Raw genomic sequence first — 18123 nt, forward strand, 5'->3', positions numbered from 1 at the left:
CTTTTGCTCCATTAGTTATGTTCTCCCTTCTTGGGCCTATAAATTAGCTCGATCGAGCTTGCTATATTCAAGTGAAATATGCTAAATATATGCTTAATCGTCTTCTATATCTTAATTGAATAGTAGATTTACCATCCATTAGTTATAATTTCTAATTTATCCTTTTTATGTTTACAAGAAAATAGAGTTGGATGTATATGAAAAAAAAATATTTTTCTATATGATATTTAAAAACACAGCATTCTTTAAGCTAGCAAAACTTTTGAAGATCTTCCAAATTTGAGCACTAAAAGGATAAATCAAATAATTACCAAATTCATTATCATTTTCTTAATTCAAATTTTCTTTTGTGAGAAGTATTATTAAATTATTTTATTTAAAAATGATGAAAACTTCTTAGCCTGATTTTTTCCATTGATTCAAAACTCTCATTGTGTTACTCAAAATAGTTAAATTTATAAATAAATTTAATTTAGGAGAAATAGATATATTTTGAGAAATTTATTTAAATACCACACATTTATTATGTATACATACATATATATAGTATTAAAAATTTAAATATTTATATTTATTACATTTTGATATCATTAATTTATACATATCAATGCACATTTTGTTTCAAGAAAGTTATTAATGATAGTATTATTGATAGAATATTAAAAGATTTGATTTTTATATATGTAAATATAATAGTTTAGACATTAAATAAATACACACACAAGTAAAATTATAAATGCACCCTTTCGAGGTATAAGTGAGTCTAGCCGACTTGCAAACCGGCTCGAGTTTGGCTTGATATGGGACTCATGAACTGAGCTTGATGACCTAGCAAACTAAGCTCAGACTAGTCTCCACTCGACTCATTAGCTAGTGAGCTGACTCATTTAAATAATATAAATATAAAATATATTCAAAATATATTAAATTTGGACTCTTTATCTTTAAAATGTTAAAAATTAAATTTTAAATTTTATATTAAGTTATTTTTAGTAATTTTCTCGTAATTATTTATTTTATTATTATTATTTGCAATATTATCTTAAATTATGTTCTTTTAATAAGCTAGTTTTGTCCTCACTAGGGCTGTTAAAATGGCTTGTTGTTCACGACAACACGTATTGGGCTCTTCAAGATGCTTGTGTTTGATACGCTTGCTAAATAAACGAGCCAAACACGGACAATTTTTTTGAGCTTCATACATAAACGAGTCGAACATAAATAAAATTTTGTTCGTCCGTGTTCAGCTTATAAGCAATAGAGCTAAACATGAAAATTTTTTTGAGCTGATATATAAACAACCGAACCTGAACCATGATAATTTTTAAGGAGGCCGGCCGCTAAGGCAGTGTTGGGCTAATTTACACTTCTAGACCACACGTATCTTATCTTCCCAAGTAGGAAACGAAGAGCAACAGCGGACGCGAGTGCATTCGTCAAAATCAGCTCATAGATTAGTTTCAGTTCCGCCGTATTCATTCCCTGTTCTTCCCCGGCAGCCGTTTGTCGCTCGTTCACCTCTCATTCTCTCCCGTCCTGCAAGCGAGGGTTGGGTTACGCAGCTTCTGTTATCGCCTCTCACGCCGCAGTTAGCGCCGCCATGTCGTCTGGAAATAATGGTTTTCTTCTTTCTTAATCTTCTTTACTGATTGCGAATTCTTTGTTAGATTCGTTGGGATGATTTAATGGATTCAATGTATGTTAAATGTATCCTTGATCTCGGGAATAAGGTACAAGTATGCTCAGAAGACATTTGTTTCATTCAGTTCTATGGCGTAGTTTAATAAATTGATTTTGATCTAATTACTCTTACTTGTTTATTCAGCGCAGAAGCTCTTTTGTTAATCTGATTAATTACTCTTAATCGCGTAGGACCTCGCATAAAGCCTGGATTATCTAAATCGCTTAGTTGAGTGCGAATGAGAAGGGGATTAATGAGTTTTTTTGAGTCTCATTTGTTAACTTTTTCTGAAATTAAACCATAATTGAAATATAATTATTTAAATTTAAGACTTCTTAGCCATGTTTTTTATACCAAACCGTTCATTCTTAATTTATCCAATTTAAATTTAAATCGTCTTATTAAATTATCTGATTAAATTTTAATTCATTTGGCTGGGCATAGCCCTCACACTTTTTTTAAAAAAAAAGTGTCATTGGACACCAATCAGGTTAATAGCTCAACTATTCATTTGAAGGTTAATTTTCCAAAAAATTGTTAATTAAAATTTATTTATGTAGCCTAATTATTGTAACTGTTAATTACTCTATAATAATTATTAAGATCTAATCAGCCTAATTATTTAAACCCAAAAGATATCTAATATGTCCAATTAAGCACTCTTCAGCCTAATTTTTAGTTGGCTTCATCCTTAGTTGATTCAGGAATTAATTAACATCTAATTAATTACTATTTATTTATATTACTTTTAACAACCAAAAGATTAACTAATTAGGTGCAAGAGATATGATGGAAGCCAATGCTTTATTTTCACCTTCTCAAAATCTTTGACACTCTATTGTAGGAGGGTTCTCTTGTCGGTCTAGGCCATGGAGGAAGCACACTAAGTTAGAATTCTATGGGTTTCAACACTTCTTTTCTACATATAGCAATTTTCTTGGAATTGTCATAGGAACATTCACCATCCATTGTATAAAGCATTGCAATAGTATGAAGGCCTATACTGGGTTAGATCAATGTTGAGCTATGCTACATAAGGGTCTATTTGGTGTAGCTTTCTTACTGCCATGCTTTACTTGATCAAAATCATATTTAGCTATGATTTTCCTCTTGCTTTTCAAAAATGTTTTTATTTAGAAGTAATATTTTATGACCAAAGATATGAGAGTGTGGTTTTTCTAAGACGGCTATTATGTGACTTTTTCAAGAGTAAAAGTTCATAATGCAAACACTTGTTTTTAAATTTTTTTTCCTTCATCAGTTCGTCAACTTTAACAAACAACTTCTTTCACCTCAAACAAGTCTTCTGATGAAGGTAAGAAAAGGCTTACTAGGATTTGAATCCAGAGCAGCGCCATGTAGATAGGAAGGGCATGAACAAGTGAAGTGTGTTTGAGATGAATAGTTATTGTTGGCTTGCTAATTGGCGAAGCATTAATATGTTTGAATCTCGCCCAAGAGAGCATAATATTTTCATGGGGTTGAAAAGCATTAAATTCATCATCACTAAACTGGAGAAATATGATATTTTTGGATTAATTTGGCCAAACAGAAATAATAGTGGACTATTTTGGGATTCAATCTATTAAAATGATGAAAAGTTAAGTGTACTCTTTGCAAAATGGTGAGTTGCCATCCATTGAACAGAAATTTTCCTCTTATGTTCCTTATATTTTTAAGTATGGATTTTGTGTTCTTAACGCATTGCTTTTCTTTAAAATTGATTAGTTAGCTAAATGCATATTCTGTAACTATGCAGTTTTCCATTTATTTACTTGAAATTTTTCTGAAGTGCCTGGTTTCCATCTTTCTTGTTTTTATTTGTAAGAACGTCTTTTTTTTAGGTGAGAAGCCATCTTCAAAAGAGAAAAAGAGCTCAAATGCAGGAGCATCTACTGGTGGTGGAAGGGCTGCTGCACCTGGAACAGCTTTTTCTGGAAATCCTTTTGATTTTTCTACTATTACAGAGCTTCTTAATGTACTCCTCTTTTCTTAAATTCAATCTCTTCGTTACCTTTGAAATTTTTTGTTCTGGTGCCAAGTTATATATACCTGTATTTTAATCCGAAGAAACAATGGGATTTTGACTATTGGTAGAAGCAAGAAAATAAACTAACAACGGCATATGGGATACTAGAATTTTTTGGTTTAATTGCATATGAAAGTGATATACTATTATGCTGGTCATGTCCAATGCATCTTCTTATCATTTGATTATAGATACATGTTTTAGAAAGTAATACATTCCATTCATGATTGCAACAATATTGCTTTGCCTTCTCTTAAACTCGTTTTATGATTCAATGAGTGGTTAGTTCCTTTGATAAAGGTGTACTTGTACATTACATTTTCCTTGACACATGGCTACTATTCTATGATGCACGAACACTTTTGACTAAAGAGCCGTGCGGCGTCTGATACTTCTTGGACACGAACACTCGCGCGACCGCTGGACAGGTGTCAGACAAGTCTCTGGCATGCTCTATTTAAAGATTATTTAAATAAAAGCGACACTTGTTTGGCATACAAGTTTTAAATTAGTAATTAAATTAGTGAATTAAAAAATATTTTTTAAACATCTTTGATATACTTTTATAAGTAAATTTTTTAAAAAAATTATTTTTTTATTTAAAAATTAAACCTATATGTTCAACTTATTCGCCGATTTCTTTTCTTGCAGACGAGCTCGATTAGTTCGTCAATCGCTCGCCTGAAATGGTATTTTTGGTTATGGTCATCTTAGTTTTTAAAATATAATGCTATAATTTTTTTTTTGTATTTTTATCATAATGATTGTGTGTTTGTGTCTTATATTTTTAATAATAGAAGTGTGGTGTCCGTGTCCCTGTGTTTATATCCGTGCAATATAAGGCTACATTTTAGGGTCATGAGGGCCTTTTTGTCTCTCATGTTAGGTAAGTGTTGTAATGTGGTGTTGTTGATGATGGGGAGTTTATGAGAGAAAGGTCAATGGAACCACCTTATGACTCATTTAATTATCTTTAACACTTCTGGATCTTTTTTTCTTCTTTTTTGTTGTGGCTTTTAGTTTATTTTTTTCTCACTTTGATGAATAATTTTTTTTTAATCTTTTTTCTTATTTTTCTTGTATTTTTTATGCTTTGTTATGCAACATTTGTTTTGATCTAGGGCACAAACTGGTTTGGTGATCAAATTTGCCAAGGGAACATTATGCTATTTTCTTAAGAGTCTGTGTGGGGCAACTTTTTTGTCTGTTTTACGTTTCAGACCGCCACCACAACTCTGTTTGAAGAATAACTTTTTTTTTTCTAGAAATTTTGTGGAGGGAAATTAGTTTTTTTAACCCAAGTTTTTGAAGTATGGAGGCCTTAAGAAAGATGTATGATTTTCTGGAAAAAAAAAATGTATAGTTATAATTTTTACCACTACTTTCTAAGAAGTTGTCTTTCCCACCACAACTTTACAACCATCTTTCCAAAATAAAGTATTGAGTGTTTCAGAGATGCAGAATTTAGAATTAATTGAAAATCTTATCTTTAAATCAGCTTGTAAAGCTACCTGGTGAAGCTATCCTATTGCTAGTATGATATACTTAATTGGACATGCTTTTGATGGTCCAAATTCCCCTACCATGTCACAATTTAGATATAATTATAGTGGACCTTTTTCTTATTCTTTCTCTTGCAGTGCATATGCATGATGTTTTTTTTCTCATTATTATGTGTCATAATCTACTTTCTTTAGAAAGATTTCAAACAATCTGTTTGGCTTATTTTTTATGATATGATGAATACAGGATCCAAGCATAAAAGACCTAGCATCACAAATAGCAACTGATCCTGTATTTACTCAGATGGCCGAGCAACTTCAGAAAAGTGTTGCTATAGCTGGAGAAGGCGGTGTTCCTCCGTTAGATTCACAACAATATATGACTACCATGCAGCAAGTGATGCAGAACCCTCAGTTTATGACCATGGCTGAACGCCTTGGAAACGCCTTGATGCAGGTTGAAGTGACTATTATGCCTGAATATTAGACGAGCTTTTAACGCTGGTTATGAAATAAAGAAATTGAAATATGTCCATGCAGGATCCTTCCATGTCTTCTATGCTTGACAATCTGACTAATCCTGCTCATAAGGAGCAAATGGAAGAACGTATGTCACGAATAAGAGAAGATCCGTCATTGAAGCCAATCCTTGATGAGATAGAAGTTGGAGGTCCAGCCACAATGATGAAGTACTTGATAAGATTCTGCATTTTATCTGTTAATTAATTTCATCATTAGCATTATTCTAATTTTTGGGGTTCCAATTTATCAATCATTATTTTTCATTCTTTTTTTAGTGCTACTTAATGTGTTAATTTTATGTAAGGCTAGGCTTTCCCTAGTTTTAGCTATGCCATTTTTCTTCTACCTTATTATATTAATTCTTTGGTATTAATTGCGCTCAACACACCTGATAGTTGGATATTCTCCTTCCAATATAAAAGCCTAAACCTTTCAGGGCAGCTTCTTGCAAGCTTATTTTTATGGTGGCTACTCATAATCGTTGTACTTATCTTGTTTTCATGGCGCTACTCATAGTTTTTGAATTATACTTATTTTTGGCTCAATTCTTTCTATTTTTAGGAGGAAAACATCTTAATACTCATTTTTTCTATTCATTTTTATTTATCAATGAATTCATTGGTTCTTTACATGCTGACCTTTTATTATCACCAGTGTTATTGTTGTTTTATATGATCTAATACAACTCCTTGTTTTGTTTAATAATATTTTATTATTGATTTGCCATTTTAACCACCCTTATTTTAACTTAGAATTTGGAGCGCATCAATATCCCCATTATATATATATTTGACCCATAATACTTATAGATGTAACACATGTTTCATTTTCTACTAGATTAATTGATAATTATATATTATTATTATTATTATTATTAATTTCACGTCTACTTGAATTATGTACCAGTTATTTAGCCCATTTAACTAATTGAATCTTTCTCATCTTCAGTTTTTTCTTCTTACTTTTAACATTAAATGAGGAACTAACTATTAGAAGTCTCATTTGCAAATAACATAAAAAAATCTCAAAACAATTATATTGTGTAACTTCATAGGCAATAAAAATAGTTCTAAGATATAACAGTAATGTTGATTTCTATTGTAATCTTACACGATCAAGAGTTATTTGTTCGCTACAACTACTTCTGAAGCCTGTTATTTTTTCATTTGGCATATCTTTACACTTTAGGAGCTTCAGCATATGCTTGCACACTCATTTTTCTTTTTCTTTCTAGTAACCCACTTAAATCAATTATTTTTTAGTACTCAAATCACAAGTAGATAATTTTGTTGTTTCTATGCTTTTATACTAATTGTTTTTTTTTGAAGTCCCAGTAGTAGTGGATCTTCTTAGCCAAAAACAAAGTTGTGTGTTTCGTCATTGATGTGGCTTATATTTTTGTTATACTACTGTCTCATAACGATTATTGAAATAATGTTAAATCTTTGGTCAGCATTTTTCTATCTACATTAATCTAGCAAAATGTGGACAACTTCTATCTGTCTATAACAATTCAACAATATGCGGGCATATTTTTCTTCTGTATTAATGTAATGGTTTGTGTACAATAGCTTTCCATCAACAAGATATTTGAAATTTGTGTGCATCATTTTATTTTTGTTGCGCAGTTAGTTTTAATTTCATAATTAGTTTCTAGATTTCTTTCTGTTTTAGATAATTGTTTCTTTACCTATTTATTTGTAATCTATTTTGAATGACTAAGGGAATAAAATTATGCCGTCTTCTTTTTACTCATCTTGATTTTTATTGTAATTTTTAAGATATCAGGGTTATCAAATTTCTACTCCTCCTGAGGCTGATGAGTTTTTCAACATGGAGTCTCTTCTTTTTCTTATGGGTTTTTAATCAACTCTGATAACCAATCTTTTCCCTCGAAGAGTAGCAAGAATATATGTGAAGAAGCCAGTGGTCAACTCCGACATTGGAAATTAAGCTCAAAGTGAAAATGCTTCATGAAGAGTATTGGATTGAAATTCTTTTAAGAGATCCAACAACAAAGAAAATTAATTATAGATCTCTCCATTCTATTTTAGCTTTTCAGCCATATAGACAACAAATAGAGGACAATCAACTATTCTCTTAATAGAAACTTAATTTGGAACATCACCGAAATAATCTTGATTTTGCTAAAGTTTTAGCTTTTAGATGTCCTCATTGCAAATAAGAAGAATATTTATGCTTCGACAGTAGATGCGGCAGTGTCAAATCATATAGTGTGAGACAAAAAATGTCTTCCACTGTTGCGGCCTATCATGAAAGTTATAATATTCAGATTAAAGATGGGTCACTATCAAAACTGGCTGGAAAAGTTTTTATTCCCTAAAAAAATCTGATACTTAACTTTGTGCTTTTAGTATCTAACCTAGATTGCAATTTATTGTCTAGTCTAGATTGAAATTTATTATCTAGTTGCAGAGTCGCATGGGACAATTATTTTTGTAAATTTCTATGTATATTTTTTCATTTAAGTTCTGGAACATAACGAAGATACTGTTAGTCTGGCAAATTGTTAGGACTACTTGAGTTAGTTTTAAGAATTGTTGCCTACATCAGATAATTATCCATCATAGGTCCTGTGTCAGCCCCCTCAATCTTTAAAATTGAGTGGCTGAAAGGAAATAAACATTTCTTAGAGGCTGCTTGATTACAAATGTTTCCCATGAGTGCACAGGGAAGTCGTTTTGACAGCTACATATCTTAATAATAGAATATCTACAGAAGTACTTGCATTTTAAACTCCTGTTCAATCCATTTTCTATTTATTTGCTAAGGCCAAAATATTTTATTTTGCTCCCTTCGAAATTGTTGTTTAGTTTTCATTCACATTTATTTATCAAAAGTTGTTTAGTTTTCATTCACATTTATATATCAAGAGCATTTTTATTGGATATTTTCTAAATAAAAATAGTCCAACTACTATTCCTTTTGAACATCAATCTTTACCACTGTAAACATGAAATTTAGAAGAATTTCATGAACAAAAGTTTCAAGGCGTGAACTATTTAATTATCCACCATCATCTAATCAAAATTATGGGTATGAACATCTACCTTATCATCCTGTCAGGACACTCAGCCTATTAAAGCCTATTTAGAACCTCAAACTTTCTCATCATCTTTTTAGTACACCCAACCTAGGTAAAATGAACTTGATTCCTATACTGGAAGGTTAAGAAAGTTCAAGTTGAGACACAATAAACATATCTCCAACATTTCCAAGAATTTAAACCTGGTTTGAATTTAAGTGAAATGTAAAGTGATGGGAATCAATTCATAAGTGACTTGGATACCTATTTTCACCAGCTCTTGCCACAAGGAAAGGGGTGACATTATTCTCTGAACGCCCAATTTCTGATGTCACCTCTTAACTCGCTTAAAATTTGTTAATTCTTTTTATAAAATACAAAATCCAAATATCTATCTCGATGCCCCAAAATCCTAGAATAGAAGAAAGTCGAAATCAAAGAAATCCATGCTTTAGAAAATACTGGTACGCGGTATGGGTGTCAAAAACTGACTTAACTCGAAACTCAAATTAATTTTCTAAAGCTTGGATTTCTTCCATTTTAGGTCAGCTTTAGGTCAATTTTAAGCTGTTAAATTTTTAGGTTGAATTCAAGTTGACCTGCAAGTTCAGATTTGACTCAAATTTAACTTGAACTTGATCTGAAAACCCAAAATTGTCCTGCATGAATATCATGCTATTTTGTACAGGTTAATTGGGTTTCGTTCGGTAGGGTTGAAACCAAGTCAGTTTCGATTTGAATCTTTTGATTCATTTGATTTGGATCTGTCACTCAACTTTTTGATGATTTGAAAATATGAAAATAATTTTGAAATTTAATTTAATATAAGAGGTATATAATTTGAGTTCTGAAAGTAGTATGTTTTAATTTTCGAAAAATGAGACCAAATGAATCTCATTCGTCTAATAGTTTGCATAATCGTGTTCGATACCGTGAATACTACACCTTCCGGAAAGATAAGTGTTGACCTCGGCGATAGATTTAATCCTGTAAACTAAGAGATTTGTCCGTTTGGTCTGTGAACCTTTTATGTGATCGACAAATTCCCCTTATCTAATACAAAGATTAAATAGAGTTTCTTTTATCTGGGTTCCAAGTTCTCTATAGAGACAAATCCCTATAGTTAATTACATCACAAATGATTGGGGTCACTTGAGAAAACTCTCGATAATGATCAGAGGTACTAGTCTTTAAGATTTAAAAGTTTAGGTTTTCACGGTAGGACGTGGAAAGACAAGTGGGAGTGACTCAAATAGGAAAAAATATTTTAGGAGTCCAAAGGAAGGAACATGTAGGGGATGTTACAGATTCTGAGGAGAAACCTCAGTGACTTCCCAGACTATCCTATTATGTGGTTGTGTTTTGGAGAAGATGTTATTTGAGTGTTCAATCCTGTCAATTTTATTATTTGTGACTTACACTTGCATAATGAGTGATTATGAAAATAACCCGCAAAGAGATGAGGGTTTACGTCGTAATGAACGACATCCTCAGAACCTAAAATGAATTAGGACTTACGCTGCTCAACATAGTTGTGCAGGAGCCTAAAAAGGGATGAGGACTTATGTCGCGTTAGACGAGCTACCTCGAAGTCCTATAGGTTGTTAATTAGACTAAGGAGAGAGATTGTTGAAGAAGTTACTCTTGTCGCTCGATCCAAGTTCCTCGCCGTGCTGCCCACAAAGCTGACTCCAAGCTCCTGTTGTAGCGATAGCTCTAGGGTTTAAGTGTTTGAGATTGGGGTTTATGTTTCACAGTTTTGGTATCAAAGTTTGGTTTTGTTTTGTTTCGGTTTTGGTTTCAGTTCTGGGCATCTGCTACTGTTGTGTTATTAGTATTGCGAACATAGTATGATTTGCAACAGATTTAAATAAGCTTGCAAGAAAAATAAACGAGACGAGAAAACCCAACTCGAAAGTCAAAAACACGAGTCGTAAAAATCACAAGCAACGAAAGACCAGGACTAGGTATAAGACATTGGTAAAAGTGGGGGGCTCAGAGCTATACTGTGTGCTTCCTGATCTTGAACAAGAGTTATCAGTCCGACAATCTACCGAAGACAATCCTTAACCTCTATTCAAGTGATTAGCCGTGGACCTTTATAAATTTTCATAGAAAAATTCTTTTATTTTCATGCATAAGCTGTTATTTAAGTCTTTTATGCGGAGTTCTTTTTAACATGCAAAATAAATTTTTATGTTTACTTTTGTAAATATTTTGTAAAGTCGTCTAGTCTACAGGCTAGTTATTCTAATCGTGCTAGAATTACTGACAACTTAAGGCGTCGGGGGCAATGATCCCACCAAGAATCGATGAATAGTATCATTGATTCTTTCCTCTCATCTATTGAAGATCTTTGAGGTAGGAGATACTATTCTAATAATCTCACTTCGTATCCCTCGTTTAAGCACACATAAGCAATGTCGTCATCGCTCTAGCCACCTATACCCTAGACTTATCCTAGTCCAGTGATCCATATGTGACATTAACAAATGTCCCAATTGCAAGGAGGATTTGAATGTATGTTCAAGCTCAAATCCCGGTGCATTGGGTTTCACTATAAGTTGTCATGACGGGAATTTCACTATTGATTTAATTAAGGAAGCATGAACTACGTTTCGGTGCATTCTCATGTCTAGTGTCTTAATCAGTTTGTGAATCAGAGTCAAGTGTCTAACTTCATCATTCATTCGAAAATTAGGTAAACGAACGCTCACCTAGGGTGTGCTCTTAAAATCTAGGAAGCTTGCACTAAAAATTAGGTAGATGAACTCTCATCTATGGTGTGCTCTTAAAATCCCAACCCAAATTCTTATATAAACTATCCATCCATTCATAGTTAAATCTTGGCTCATTTACACCCCTTTTCTAGACATGGTTATCCACAACTATAGCTAGTTTTTAATTTACCAAGTATAGTTTATAATCATCAACACTAGTTGGCAGTTGGCACTAGAGAAGGAGAGATAAACTATTAAATAGGATTTATATAAGTATTATTTAAATTAGCAGAAAAAAAGATTTTTTAGCTTTAATTATTGAATATCGTAATGTTTTTTTTTTCAATCTTTAAAGTATGTTTCATTAACTTAATTTTTGTATATCATTCATTGATCAGTGTTTTGTTTATGTATGATTTATTTCTAGTTTTTAATTGAACCTCAATGATAATATTCATAAGCCTACCAACTTTTTTTAAGCCTGTATTTGTTTATATTTGAATATTTATTGTTTTATAGACAATTTGTTTTGAACGGCTGTAAACTTATCAGCTTTTTAGTCCTACTCTCTTATTGTAAGGGAATTATTTACATTTATTATTATTTTGAAGTTATGATATATACTTGCTATTTAAAAGCTCTTTTAAAATCATTTTAATAGGACGACGACAACAACAACAACAAACACTTTTTCACACTAAGTGGGGCCGGTTACATGAATCTTTTTTTCCCTTGCATCCTATTGAGTGTCATATTTTCATTTAATTCTAATAAATTGAGATTATCTTTTATACAATATGCCAAAGTCTTTTTAGGTCTACTTCTACCTTCTTAACCTAAGTTGAATCTAAAACATCTACGCTCTTAATCCGATCGTCTTTTAAAATCATCTTAAAAGCACAAAAGAAAATATTTTGTTCTAAATGGAAAGGTGTATTTATGATTTTTTAGCCCCACCTTTTAAAGTTATTATGTCTCTTATTTATATTTCACAGTACGTAGTAGTAAACTATTTGTATCTTTCATGAATAGCAAAATATAAATGAATATTCATTGAAATCTAGAACTTCACATAATTTTCTTTAAATTTAACTCAACTGATCCTTTTTGGAGCTATTCCCAATATATTTCCTTATCATATTCATTTTACTCTTTTAAAGTAATTTTAAACGCTCTTATTTAAAGTTTCTTAAATAGCATTTACATCTTCTCTTTTAGTCTTTATCCTAATGATGACCATATTGCTCTTTTCTTAGTACATTAATATTAACGTAACTTCTAGACCCACTTTCTCTTGCTATGGCTTTTGTGTGAGATATTTTTTCATTTTGTTTGATACTATTGTTTTTTAGAATCATCAAATTTGTAAGAACTGAAAGGAGAAACAAACCTATGAAATAGTCTTCTTATAAGTATTATGAGAATGATTAGAACAAATGCTTTAACTTTATAACAATTATATATGTTAATAGAGTTATTCTTTGCAGTTTTAAAGTATGTTTTATTGCTTTAGCTTTTTCCGTACCTTCTTTCTACATTGGCAAGCCCTTTTATATTATGTATGAACTATGACCAATTTCTTGTATCTCTTAGAATTTCATTGATAATATTCCTAATACAACTTGCCAATTTTATTAGCATTTTGTTTTAGTTCTTTTCAAATTTCTATTTGACTTTGACATTCTAATTTGGAAGTTTAACTAATTTTTATTTAAGATCTATCAACTCATATCAGGTGAATTTATTGTTTTTATGCTTAGGATAAACATTTATTTCTACCATTCTGTATTATGCAGTTAAACTCTCTTAAAAGCATCCGGCAATCTTTGCAAAAAAGTTCTTTATTTCTATCTAAATAGAAAATTTGCATCTATGATATCTTAGCTTCACTTTTGAACTTAATACAGTGGTATTCTCTTTCTCTCTCTCTCTTTATAAATAAGAGTTTTTTGTAGTATTATGTATTAATTAAAATAAGTTTTTACTTTATTGATAATTTGTTCTTCTTTTTGCCACAACTCAGATTCTCTTTTCTAATTGTCTTTAAACCATCCACTGCCATCCTTATTATTTTGTTGTTAGTCTTTATCACGCATATCCACTTATAATATTGAACAATGTATTTTAATTTTCTAATTGTCTCTTTTAAATACGTGATTTCCCATTTTCTTTTTCTTCTAACTGTTTAAAGTCCTGAAATATCTTAAAACGATCATAATCTCATTTTGAGCCTGGTTCAATCCTTTAATATTTTTCTTCATGATAGAGTTAAGGTCACCTAGCCAGCCAATTTCTTTTTTTAATCAATTGTATTATAACTTTGCCATTTCTTTTATAATTGAGTCAGATCTTGGCAATTTTTTATTTTTGAGGAATGCCCGTCACTAGCAATTGTGAAATTATAATTTTTGTTCAGAAGTTTTGGCATTAACTTGTTAATTGCTTGTTAACAACAATTCATAAATGTTTTCTTTCAGGCAGCCATGGCCATGATTTCCATTTAACTTTTTCTTATTCAATATATACATATTATTTAATGTATTTTGTAATGTATACTATTTTAGGTATTGGAATGACCAAGAGGTTCTGCAAAAGCTTGGCCAAGCAATGGGAATTGTATCTTCAGGAGAACCTGCAGCTTCATCTGAGCCATCAGGAGCTGAACAAGGCGAAGCGGATGCAGAATACGAAGATGAATCTGCTGTTCATCATGCAGCTAGCATTGGCGATGTTGAGGTAAAGTCAAATAATTGGCTACTGTAATTGATTTTATGATCCATGAAGCTGTTCAATCACTAATTTTAATTGGAGATGATCTAGAGTTTGAACTTTCATTTTTATAATATTATTTAATGAAATAGGGAGACAAAAGGGTGGTGGGACCTGCAATGCTTTATGGCACATGATGTTTTGCTAAGATGAGAATGCCTAGGTGGATGAGTTGCTTTACACTTAGAGACAAAATGTGAAAAAAATATATCCATGACAGGGTTGGTGTAGCTCCAGTGGCAGATAAGATTAGACAGAGTCTTCTTAGATGGTTTGATCACATTAAACTTCGACCATCTGATGATTCGATTCGGAGCGTAGATGTTTTAGATTTGACATATGCTAAGAAAGATAGGTAGACCTAAAAAGACTTGGGCATGTTGTATAAAAAATAATCTTATTTTATTAGAATTAGATCAAAATTTGACACTCAATAGGACCCAATGGAGAAAAAATATTCATGTAGCCGGCCCCACTTAGTGGGGGTAAAGGCTTTTTGTTGTTCTACTTAATGAAATAAAGAGTAAACCAATTTCAATTTCATCAATTTCACCCAACTTGAAACACAACATGGAAGCTAAATACGTCTGCAATTAGTATACATAATTTTAATTGATATAGCATCACAAAAGCACTTGAAATGTTAATAACAATATGAGTTTGTGGCTTCTAAAGTGCCTTATGGTTGGAATGTACTCTCCTAAAGTTTTGAAGGTAAAATGAATGCATGTCCTAGATATTTCCTTGAATGATATGGAAAATTAAATAGGTTTCATTTTAGTTTTGGGGATCATGATTTCTCAGAGGAGCAAACCAATATGATTAATTACATCTCCGGTGAGATACTTGAGAACATTCATGATCATGAAAATAAACTTTATTTGGTTTTTACAATTCAAGGTTTGACCTTGAAATAGGGATGTAAGTCAAACCGGCTCGTGAGCTTGGTTGATAAGTGGTTCATGAACTGAGCTCGATGAGCTAACAAGCCAAGCTCAAGCTAGCCCCTACTAAACTCGTTTGCTCGTGAACCGGCTCGTTTAAAAAACTATTATTATAAAATATACTCAAAATATAAAGTATTAATATATTTTCTATTTTTTATTAGGTGAATTTTTATTATTTTTCTTCTAATTGTTTATTTTATTTGTCATTTTATTATAAGAGTACCTTAAATTAATATTATTTTCTCTTTTTTATAATAAACAAGCCGGGTCGTACTCGAGCTCGAGCTCGCTTGACTTGATTGCACCCCTACCTAGAAAGTGTCATATGTGATGGAAGATTTTAAATTCATGCAAATAGAATAAAATTTGAGGGATGTCATGGACTTCTTGGAGTAATTAAATTGGTGACTTGCGCTTGCCTTTGGCAGAACGCAGCTCACACAATTTGCTATCGAGGTTTCAAATTCTAGAGCGGCGCTTGAATAAAGGTTTTATGCCATGTTTTAAAAACTTTACATCCAAAAAATTATTCGGCTTGAAACTTTACATCCAAATCATTTATTACACGAACCCAACTTTACTTCCATCAACAAACACTGACACTTCAATCAAACAAAGTCTTTTATGCTAAATTGGTCTGATTTCATTTTCGAAAATGTTTAAATTGGTCATGCTTCAATGTTAGAAGATTTATTGTCAGTCAATAGGTTAGTTGAAATAACTTGTTGCTGAAGAGGTTTTAAGGAGTTTGGACATAATTTATCTTTGATAAGATTTGTTGAGGGAATGAGAAAGTATAAGAAGCCACTAAGCAAAAAAAATATTTGTTTGAAAAGAGCTTTAGAGGAAAGGAAAGACGAAGTTCTTTAATGTTTGCTTGATTGAATTGAGCAAAACCTGACCTTTTAAATAAAATGGGATATGAAGGTGGAAAATAATGAAGGAAATCAAATCCTAGCAAAAAAAGTAAATATAAATATTGCACCATGATGGTGGAAAATAATGAAGAAAAAAATAAATTGGTGCATTGATTATGGAGGTTCTTTAAAATGAAATGGATGCCGTAGTCTTAATTGGTGAAAGTATATTCGAAATAGTTAAAAATTGGGTCACTAAATTTATTTAGAATAAAGGTCTTTGGATTAACAAAGAATATTTAGTACATGTTGTACATTTTTTGTGGGTAGTAAAATAATTTGGATAATATTAATGATGATAACAATGATGATGATTATGATGATGTGGATGCATGTATAATATTTAAAAGTTAATAATGTTAGAAGATCTGGTGATAGTTGAGTGATAATTTAGACAAGTTAAATTTACGATGCAGAATAATTTATATATAGATGAGGATGTAATTTACAGAATGAGAACCATGTTACTAAATTGAAGTACATCTGAAATAATATGGTGAGAGTATTTTGTGTACTTTTGGTGACAGTAATGTGATATTTTTGTTTTTGAGCTTGAAATTCTCATGCTATTTTTCTATGCTGTGCGACAGTGAAAGTGCTTACGGCCATGTTTAGTGCAAATAAAATGTAAATTTAGAAATGCCTATATGGTGATTGGGGAAGAGCTAAAAGAGAATTTAACATGCCTTGTTGGTAAAATAAAAGTTAAAGTCTGATGCCACCTACAACGTTAATTGAGAATGCAAGTAATAAAGACAGCATGACTGCATAAATATTTGATTTAATCAAACTGCTGCCTTGGTAAGTTTGTATTTATTTTGGGCTGTATTCATTTGCAAGCATTTCATTTACTTTATTCTCGCGAGATGCATCTTTCTGCTATTGTTTTTATTTTTCTTTGTTAATAGAGGCATCTACATACATACCACTCAATTTGTATATATTTTATATGACTAACACCAAATCTTTACTTTTTACATGTATACCACCCAAATTTTTTTTAACACATCAAAATTACCACCATTTTAAATTTCAAGAAGTGGAATGTACCTTTTCATGCATGGATAGGGTGGCATGTATGTAAAAATTGAAGTTTAGTTGTTTGATATGTAAATGCATAGGAATTGAGTGGTACGTTACGTACATATGTAAATCTTCCTACGGTATTTCACATTTTATGCCTTGAAGTTTCATCTGCTTGCAAACTCATACAGGCCCTGAAGAGTGCGCTTGCTGCTGGAGCTGACAAGGACGAAGAGGATTCAGAGGGCAGAAGAGCCTTGCATTTTGCATGTGGCTATGGAGAGGTATGAATACTTCATTTTAAACTTGGTATGCTGCTTGTCTATAGTTTTTGTTGCGTTCAAAATGATCTCTCTTTAAACTTGGAGTTTCCTTGTAAAATTTGCAAAATAAAAAAAAAGAAAAAAGGGGGGTAGTGTAATTTAAGAATGTTCAAGAATACTGTCACGCTATTGTAGGTCTACAAATATAGTAAAATAATTTATTTTTACTTTATATATCTTTATTAAAGGTCAAATATATAAGGCGCTTTGAATTTGTATAATTGAGGGATTAAGATTCATCAAATTAAAAATGATTGAAAACAATACAAACTGCAAAAAGATCTGTGTAAGAATAAATAGAGAATAAAAATGTTTGAAAGTCATATTGAGAAGTCAAGATGACACTAATGATTCTGCTACGTGCTGATACATATGGTTCTCTCGGTTGACTTTCTCTAGTAGATATCACAGAAACTTCTAGAATTCCTTATTTTCATTTGTTTTTCAGGTGGAATGTGCCCAAGTTCTTCTTGAGGCCGGAGCTGCTGTGGATGCTTTGGACAAGAATAAAAACACTGCTCTCCATTATGCTGCTGGGTATGGACGGAAGGAATGCGTAGCACTTCTGTTGGAAAACGGTGCCGCTGTGTAAGCCTTGCTGTTCCTTTTTCTTGTTCTCATTTTTAATTTTTTTACCATATATA

At 31.6% G+C, this 18123-nt stretch overlaps 1 protein-coding gene across 1 annotated transcript in view; it reads left to right on the forward strand.

The window, feature by feature from the left end:
• Nucleotides 1–1332: 1332 nt before the first annotated feature.
• LOC110028751 (ankyrin repeat domain-containing protein 2A-like) overlaps nucleotides 1333–18123 on the forward strand; it is a 17772-nt gene continuing 981 nt past the window's right edge. The window contains exons 1-7 of the mRNA XM_020730733.1: nucleotides 1333–1619; nucleotides 3526–3659; nucleotides 5460–5669; nucleotides 5753–5901; nucleotides 14065–14236; nucleotides 17348–17440; nucleotides 17928–18067. Coding sequence (XP_020586392.1) covers nucleotides 1601–1619; nucleotides 3526–3659; nucleotides 5460–5669; nucleotides 5753–5901; nucleotides 14065–14236; nucleotides 17348–17440; nucleotides 17928–18067 — 917 coding nt within the window. The 5' untranslated portion in view covers nucleotides 1333–1600. The remainder of the gene's footprint in view (nucleotides 1620–3525; nucleotides 3660–5459; nucleotides 5670–5752; nucleotides 5902–14064; nucleotides 14237–17347; nucleotides 17441–17927; nucleotides 18068–18123) is intronic.

The sequence above is a fragment of the Phalaenopsis equestris genome, unplaced genomic scaffold, assembly GCF_001263595.1.
Source record: "Phalaenopsis equestris unplaced genomic scaffold, ASM126359v1 Scaffold000002, whole genome shotgun sequence".
In the NCBI taxonomy this organism is placed as follows: Eukaryota; Viridiplantae; Streptophyta; class Magnoliopsida; order Asparagales; family Orchidaceae; genus Phalaenopsis; species Phalaenopsis equestris.